The 8972-nt window shown below is 47.0% G+C and overlaps 1 protein-coding gene across 2 annotated transcripts in view; it reads right to left on the bottom strand.

Annotated features, from left to right (window-relative positions):
• Positions 1 to 5414: 5414 nt before the first annotated feature.
• Positions 5415 to 8972, bottom strand: part of Slc13a4 (solute carrier family 13 member 4) — a 39660-nt gene continuing 36102 nt past the window's right edge. For both annotated transcript variants that reach the window (XM_037203656.1, XM_028866100.2), the window contains exons 15-16: positions 8727 to 8864; positions 5415 to 6536 (exon numbers count right to left, since the gene is read on the bottom strand). In XM_037203656.1, coding sequence (XP_037059551.1) covers positions 6399 to 6536; positions 8727 to 8864 — 276 coding nt within the window. In that variant the 3' untranslated portion in view covers positions 5415 to 6398. The remainder of the gene's footprint in view (positions 6537 to 8726; positions 8865 to 8972) is intronic.

The raw sequence follows: 8972 nt of genomic DNA, 5'->3' as shown, positions 1-8972 counted from the left end.
GCTTTTGGCAAAGAACCGCCATGACAGCATTGTATGGGTGGCTGCTTTGGAGGTGATGGCCCTTTAGATATTAGGAGATTAGGTTTTTATATAAAGAAAGACTTATTCATGTTATTTTTTTTTTTCGAGACAGGGTTTCTCTGTGTAGCTTTGCGCCTTTCCTGGGACTCACTTGGTAGCCCAGGCTGGCCTCGAACTCACAGAGATCCGCCTGCCTCTGCCTCCCGAGTGCTGGGATTAAAGGCATGCACCACCACCGCCCGGCTTCATGTTATTTTTTAAAAGGTTTATTTTATGTGTATGAATGCTCTTTCTGAATGGAGGGCATCAGATCCCATTACAGATGATTGTGAGCCACCATGAGCTTGCTGGGATTTGCACTCAGGACCTCTGGAAGAGCAGCTAGTGCTCTTAACTGCTGAGCCATCTCTCCAGCCCCTATTCATATGATTTTTAATTATGTATGCGTCTGCATGTGTGCTGCAAGCTGTAGAAATAAGAAGTAGGATTTCAGCTGACAATGGCAAAAGCTAATATCTGGAAGAGTAGAGCTCTTCCAGATGATAAAGTCAAGCCTCAAGGAGTATTGGTGATATTGGCTTTTGAATATGTTAGCTGTTTCCTGCAGTGAATTTCTTGTGTGCTATTGTAGCTTGCCCATTTGATTCTTTCCCCAAGAACTTCTAACAGTGTGGTTGATCATTCATTGGCACAATTTCCCCTATACAATTGGGGTATTTGGATAACATCCCCAGGCTTTTGTTCTCCCTTTTTAGCATTAGACTCACAAGTCTGCCTTTCTGTAATTATGTTCATTAGCAAGTATCCAACCAGGGCCATCTCCAGATAAAAGTATTTTATCTGAGATAAACATCCAAGGACTGACTGCAGATAGATAAGCATTCAGACTGCCTGCTAGTTTCCTGAGATAGGGTAAATGTCTTACTGATACAACCACCAAGGCCAGGTAGATGTTAGGTACAAAGCTTTATTAAGCTTAAACCCTCCTTTCTCCCATAGCCCTAGTGGTATCCCTAGTTCTAAAGACTCCCCCTTTAACAATTAACTCAGAACAAAAGGGCTTTTATGTACCACGTGCATCAAGCTGTGACACAGGCTACCTAGCTACTGAGTACACTTGCCTGCCCTACCGGAGAGCAGCACAGCCAGAGAATAACTGATTGTATGTGTATATAAACTGGGAACTTGAGAGAAGATGGACGGATGAAATGGAAAGAACTTTGAGAGAAAATAGAAGGGACAGAGAGGAGCTAAGTATGAGAACAGAAATGAAACTGTGTAGATAGAATTGATTTAGAAGAATAAAGGGAATGGACAAAAGAGCTCAATGTACTTAGATTCATTTGACATCCCTCAGATTAATTCTTAGCTGCTGGTAGCATCTCTTCTGGAACTCTGGGAAAAGGATATAAGGGGCTGGACCTCTACAGTCTTTGTTACATGTGAGTATATTCATGTGAGTGCAAGTACCTTGAAGAGACGAGGCTCAGATCCCATTCACCCTCACAGATGGTCGTAAACCACCTGCTGGGAACCGAACTCTGGTCCGCTGGACAAGCACCAAGTGCTCTTAACCACTGAACCATCTCTTCAGTCCCAAGGTCTTCTTACATTATATTATGTAGTCAAACTCTTGGGGACTGAGGGCTTCCCTCAGGAGTGACACTTACCTGTACTGATAGAATTGTTTCTATAAGGGAAGCTGCCTTCATTTCAGCTCCAGCATAGAAATTGGCACATAGTAAATAGAGGCTAGTTGCAAGTTTGCTATTCAGGTACATTCTCCTGATGTTTTGCTGTGTTTATTTTCTGATCCTGGGGATCAGACTCATGACCTTGCACATGCTGGCCAAGTGTTCTGCTACAGAAGCATATTATCCCCAGCCCTGGCTTTCTGTTCTGTAGCAGTGTAAGGGAGCTCAGTTCTTGGGCAAGACATTAGCCATTGACATAAATGTTGGAAGAGTCTGGAACCATTCATTGTGAGTTGTGGGGGGCAGGGATTGGAAATTGGTAATGTGAATGGGATTGTGATTGTGAAGACCCATCAACAAGACATGGCTCTCCTCGTCTCCATTTAAAAGATACTTGAAAATTCTGGGGATATATTTTAAGAAAACTTCACCTTAGGTGACTGTAAGAGTTACTCAAAATACTACAGCAGCTTCCTCTGGCACATGAAATAGAAGACTTCAGGATTGTTGGGATTATTTTATGTATTTACGTATGTCTGCACATAATTATTTAGTTTCTCGACACAGGGTTTCTCTCTGGAGTCCTGGCTGTCCCAGACCAGGCTGGCCTTGAAATCAGAGATCTGTCTGCCTCTGCCTCCTGAGTGCTGGGATTAAAGGTGTGTGCCACTACTGCCTGACATGATTGTTGGAAATTTAATAACTACACTACACTTGAAAGACACATCCTCAAACTGTAAACCTGGAGAAAAAAGCCACCAAAGGGTGATATTTTATGAGTCATCACAATGGCATCTTTAGACTTCTGAGCTGATGTATAGAGTTAAGGAGGTGCCTACTTCTGGTGTAAAGGAGAAATCTGATTTCTTTTTCTCTAACTTACTCAGTTCTTATTCTCACAGCTGCAGAGAAAAGTGAGATGTGTGGTTTTCCTCGTCTGTCCTACTGGTCATGGTGTACTGACTACATATGTAATGTTTTCATTTCCACTGGGCAGTTCACGCCCTAGATACTGTGCTGGTGTTTGTTTTTCTGGTGAGGTCTCCTACATTTTAAATAGTACTTTAAAGGTCCTCCTTGTGAAAGAGCACTATACTGTACTGGAGCAAATGAAGCCTTTCTTCCCAGCCGTGGGTCTGCTCCTGACACCTATCAATGAGTTCTTTTTTCCCTGCTCTTAGGGCCTTGCTTATGGAAAGGAACAGGGCAGTGAAGGAAAAATATTTTAAGACCTTGCTTATTCTTTTTGGGGAGTTTGTGGTACTTAGAATTTCAAGGGTTCAGTATATGCTTTTCCTGAGTCTGGTTGCAACATACTCAGCCAAATGAGGGACGTCATGGATGGCAGTTTTATAAGACACAGTGGAAGCAAAAAAGAACTGAGGGATTTCATGGAAAGAGCCCAGGGTGGAGCATTGCCTGAATCATTGCCACAGTGGCCGGAGGGTGGGAAAGGTGTGGTGAGGTGTGTCAGCACATGTGCAGATGTGCAGGGCTAGGACAGAAAGTGCAGTGGAAGAAGATACCATGTTCACTTAGAGTTTCAGCCCTTTATGTTAGTGGGTCAAGCATCTTGCAGTACTGACAGTGATTCTAGTGTTTAAAGATACTAACAGTAGGGTCTCTGTATGTGACATTGACTGCTGTCTTTGGTATTCAGAGGGGATTGGTTCCAGGCCCCCCTGTAGATACCAAGGTCCAAGATGCTCAAGTCCCTCATGTACAGTGGTGTGCATCTGCATAGAGCTGACATATATCCTCCATGGAAGGAGAAGTAGCAGTTTTTAAAAGCCGTGATGATGGACGTAAGTCTTCGTGGCATGTAGATGCTGAATGTGGAAGGTCAAACCCGTGCTTGCTGTTGCTGTGAGGAAACGCCCTGACCAAAAGCAACTTGTGGAGCAAAGAGTTTATTTTGCTTACAGGTTGCAGTCCATCATCAAGGGGACCCAGGAGCTCAAGGCAGGAACCTAGAGGCGGAAACTGAAGCAGAGGCCAAGGAGGAGTGCTGCTTACTGACTTGCTTCCCGTGGCACGCTCAGGTGCCTTACGCAGCACAGGTCTACCTGCCCAGGGAGGGCACAGCCTATAGGGGGCTAAGCTCTCCTACGTCATTAGCAATTAAGAAAATACTTCATGCCGGGGGGGGGGGGGGGGAGGGGGTGGTGGTGGTGGTGGCGGCGGCGGCGGCGGCGGCGGCGGCGGCGCACACCTTTAATTCCAGCGTTAGGGAGGCAGAGGCAGGTGGATCTCTGTGAGTCTGAGGCCAGCCTGGTCTATAGAATGAGTTCCAGGACAGCCAGGACTGTTATATAGAGAAACCTTGTCTCAGAAAACAAAACAAAAACAAAACAAAACAAAAAATGCTCTATAGACTTGCCCACTGGCCAGTCTGATGGGGGCAGTTCTTCAGTTGAGGTTGCCTCTTTCCAGCTGTCAAGTTGATAATCGAAGGTAACTATGACATGGATGACTTACAGGGATTTTAAAGGCAGCTTTAAGAATAAGATGCAGCCATACTTAATATCTTCAGCTCTGTTTCATCATCTGGAAGATGAGCTGGTGTAAGATGATTGTATTTTCACAAACACTGTGTGATACTAGAAAATAAAAATTGTACCAAGAGGAGGGCTGGAAGTGAAGTGCCTTTAGATGATTAGAGGGCGCCCACATCTGCCGCTCCGTTATCGAGGCAGGCAGTCAGGTTTGGCCTGAGTCTGGGTTAGGGAAGGAGGCGCTGTTTGAGCATGGCCAGTCAGACTGGGACGGTTGAAGGCGTCTGCTAATGGAGACCGACCGGGCAGCGGGTCCTGTGGGAGGTGCCGTTGCTTTCCCGAGGAAGACTCCGATGGCTGAAGGTGGCCAGTAATGCTAAGAACTCTTGCTTAAGTCACCTTTCCTTTCTCTTCTTACCTCCTCGACTCCCTCAATCACGTCACCTATGCTTTTCTTATCCAGTGGTTCAGAACTGTGAGAAGCCATCCTGGCAACAGGAGAAACACCTCGACTCAAAACATTTTAAAAAAATATTGCATTGGATGCCATTACTCTTTTATTATTTATTATTCATTATTATTATTATTATTTTGGGTTTTTTTTCAGACAAGGTTTCTCTGTGTAGCTTTGGAGCCTTTCCTGGAACTCACTCTGTAGCCCAGGCTGGCCTCAAGCTCACAGAGATTTGCCTGCCTCTGCCTCCTGAGTGCTGGGAATAAAGGCATTCGCCACCACTGCCTGGCGGGACATTACTTTCAGGCCAGCTATACTGTTGGCATTGTGTGTGGCCTTGTGAAGTCTTCACTGTTGTGATTGGCCAAATACTGGCCGTGCTAATTAGTAAGGTAGAAGAGGTCGTATTCCTGGTTAAACCTGGTTGGCTACATTCTGTGGAGCCTGGAAGCTTGTCTGGCACACAAGGAACTTCACAACTCAGACTTGAAGGGATACATTGTCACAAGGAAACTGTGTGCCACCAGTGGTAAACTTAAATCGGTCACAACAGTGTAGTAACTGCAGGGGACTCCTCTTTTCTAAGACACATTCAACAAGCAACTGATAGTGAAGTCAGAAGCGCAGAATAGCCGCAAACAAGGGATGGAAATCTCCATCTAGCCACCCAGCAAGGGCATCTGATGGGAAAAACGACATGCTCCTCCAGTAGAAGGAGTCGGCCTTGCTTCACAGTGAGGCTTTTTTTTGTTTTTATCAGAAACATTTATTGAGCAGTTAGAGTTTAATACACTGTAAAGAACCCAAGACACATCTTCCCCCCAGAGGGCTCAGGGATGCATAGGAAGGACCAGCCGGGCCTTTGGGCACTGCTTAGAACCTGGTGTTCTCAGGAACAAACTAGTCATTACATGGAGAAGCAGCTGTGATATCAATACTGCGGTCTTAACTGGAGTTTTGGTCTCCCTAATAAGACAAGTATGAACTGTTTTTCCTCCCTCACCACACTCACAAGGCAATAGCATTTCCGGTTAATGACATAATGACGGTGCATAGAGATGCTGACCCCACAATGCTTTTTTTTTTTTAAACTGCCACTTTCCTTTGATGGAAGAAGGCCAGCCTCTTTGTAAAGGGGAACATCATTATTTCTTTACAGGAATTTGGTGCCAAGGTAAAGAGGAACCATGAGAGAGAGAGAGAGAGAGAGAGAGAGAGAGAGAGAGAGAGAGAGAGAGAGAGGAGAGAGGGACTTAAGGCAAACAAAACTGATGAATGTACAGATTGCCACAAAGAGGACCTCCCAAGGGTTACCTTTTCCTAGACACAGATAGAAATGCTTGAGAACACTGGGTAAGGCTTTCCCCCAGAAGAGAGGTCACAGGTCTTGTGGTCTGAGTGGCCAGAGTGCTCTGCTATTTCCGATTCCTGGGAAGGTATGACAGTGAGGCTGGACAGCTTGTGAGGTTCCCTCAGGAAACTAAGGCTTGCAGCGTTTCTGATCTTCAGGAAGAGTTATGGCTGGACACAGGGAGAGAGCAGCTGTAGGCTTTCTTGAGAGTCGGTGCTAAGGGGAGCAGGCAAGGCTGGGAAGGAGACACACCCAACGTGGCTGGTGGCAGGAAGAGGAATCTGGTGGCGGATGTCCTCCGTATGGGTCTGGGCGGTGTGCTCCCGGTGGTCTTCTCTGCCGGTGGCTCAGCTCTGGCTGTGCTAATTAACTGTCCACTTGTGTTAGGTCTGATCGGTGATGTTGCTGACCTTAGCCCAGGCTGGGAAAGTGTCCAAGTGGAAGAGGCTAACTCCCCAAGTATTGATGGCCACCATCACTATCACCAGGCCAATGACATTGACTCCTAGGCCAGCTTTCACCTGCAGGACATAAGCCAGAAAAAACCCCTGGTCATTCTGAGTCAACAGCAGCCAGACTGCCCCGCAGTGAGCCCTTCCTAGGCCTTGACTTAGCCTTGCCCCCATGCCGTTCTGATTTCTCTCAGTAGCTGCCTGGCCTGCTCTAGTTCTACCTTATCAAGGTGTATCCATCTGTGGAAGGACTGGAAAGGCTGAGAGGTAATGGAGGATGGGAGAGAGTGATAAGAGTTGCCTTCGCTTCTTGCTTATAGCACACTCATCATTAAGAAGAAGCCTAGGAGGTCCGTGAGCTAGCTGGAAAACCAGATCTGAGGAATGTGGTTGTTTGTGCAACAAAATGATGGGGGAAATATATTCTACATAAGTGATCTCCTGGGCAGGGAGGCAGAACCTCCTAAGTGCTCAGTACATTAAGAATGCAGAAGCAGCCGGGCGGTGGTGGCGCACGCCTTTAATCCCAGCACTTGGGAGGCAGAGCCAGGAGGATCTCTGTGAGTTCGAGGCCAGCCTGGGCTACCAAGTGAGTTCCAGGAAAGGTGCAAAGCTACACAGAGAAACCCTGTCTCGAAAAACCAAAAAAAAAAAAAAAAAAAAAAAAAAAAAAAAAAAAAAAAGAATGCAGGAGAGGCTGTGTTTTGACACTGTTACCATCTCCCCATCCCCAGCCCCCAAGGAACAGCTGAGGGATGTAGAGTACCCAGGGTTACTTAGGGAAGCAGCTGCCCCAGAGGGCCTTTGCTTCTTCCTTAAGAGGAAAGTGTACCTCTGACAGGACCCATTTCATTTCTGCCTGGGCATCGACACTCACAGGTCGATGATGTGAAGGATGGTGGACTGGTTGAACGGAGACCCAGGGTCAGGGCAGCTAGCATCCTTCCATTGAGTAACCAAGCACGTAGCTTGTAGCTCAAGCAGCTCCTCTAGCTAGTAGGAAGCTGGGGGATATTATAAGGGAAAAATGGATGCTGGAAAATTGTTCAAAACCCATGACTAGCCTTCTGGTTAGGACCTGAACTCCAGTCATCCTGGGTCCTGTTGTGTGAGGAGTCAGTCGACCGTGCTTTTCAGCAGATGGTGGATGGGTTCTAACTTACTAAATTAAGGTTCCATGGAAGTACCTAGTTGGAAGCATCTTGTTGAACAGATGAAGAGACTGGGGATTTAAAGTTAGCATCAGGCTAGGAATGGAACGTGACACGGGCTCACTTGTCTCCTAGTTCCTTTGTTAAGTGCTGTCTCTGATAATTAATATAAAGGCTAGGGGGGTGAGGGGTCAGCCACACAGGAGAAGTGGAGGCAAGAGAGTTGAGGCAGAGCTCGGCATGAACAGTCTAAGGGTTATGGAGTAAGAGGAGAGGCGGTGTGTGTGTGTGTGTGTGTGTGTGTGTGTGTGTGTGTGTGTGGCCATGACCTCCTGCTCCGAAGTCATCCCGATGAAGAGCAGTTTTAATGGTGGAGAAGGGTCTCCCAAAACTTCCTTCCATGGCTTCATCTGCTGTTTTGTGTGGCCGCTGAGGAAAATAGTTTCACCTCAGTAAGGGCGCTCAGACCCTGCTGCAGACCGTTGGGCCTCAGTAGTTTGTGTTAGTGTGTTTAATATCTCCTCGACCTGTGGTCAGCTTTGAGGATTAAGATCAGCCGTAATTATAGGCTGAGGGTGGAATGTGGGTATGCTCAACGCTAACGGCAGCCACAGAATGTCTCTGCAGAGCCGTCTCTTGTGAGCCAGCTGGAAGCCAGAGCCCGGAGAGGAGACATTTTAGTTTATAGCAATGCTTCAAGGCTTCCTTGCTTGGGTGAGAACTGAACAGAAGGATCCTGTTCTCACAAGATACCTTTCACCTTGGGTTCATACAGTTTCTCATACTCCATTGTCTACGAATAAATCAGCACTTGTCCAGGGAAGGTTTGTGCAAGCTCATGCCTTCTGGAACGAGGCCACAGCCTGTGCCCTGGCAGCTGTCTCTATCCCTGGGCCTGCTTTTTTTTTTCCAGATGAGAGTTAGGGAAAGCCCACTGCTATTCCTGGAGCTTACAGGCCAACCAAGAACCTTTTGACAGGAGTCATTTTTTCCACACACCAGAGTGCTGGGAGCCTGCTATGAAAGAGGAGACTCCAGGAGAAGCCCACACAGCGAACCGCCCCTACCCTCAGGGGATGGGGCCTGGCAGAGGGCACCCCCGGCTCACCATGTCTTTGATCTGGCAGTGCCCGTAGCTGAAGACGATGGCGTTGGGGGGGTTGCCCACAGGCAACATCACAGCAAAGGAGATGGACATGGTGACCGGGACCAGGGTGTATAGTGGATTGATGTGCAACGTTTCAGACTAGAAGAGAGAAGTCACAGTGATGTTAACTTTGAGAACAGGTTGGCATGGAATGTGCTCTAATGATGGCTTGATGTCGGACACCATATTCTGGGCTAGGTAGTTCGC

This window comes from Peromyscus leucopus, chromosome 3 (assembly GCF_004664715.2).
Source record: "Peromyscus leucopus breed LL Stock chromosome 3, UCI_PerLeu_2.1, whole genome shotgun sequence".
NCBI lineage: Eukaryota > Metazoa > Chordata > Mammalia > Rodentia > Cricetidae > Peromyscus > Peromyscus leucopus.
This window is presented reverse-complemented; position numbering and strand designations above follow the sequence as displayed.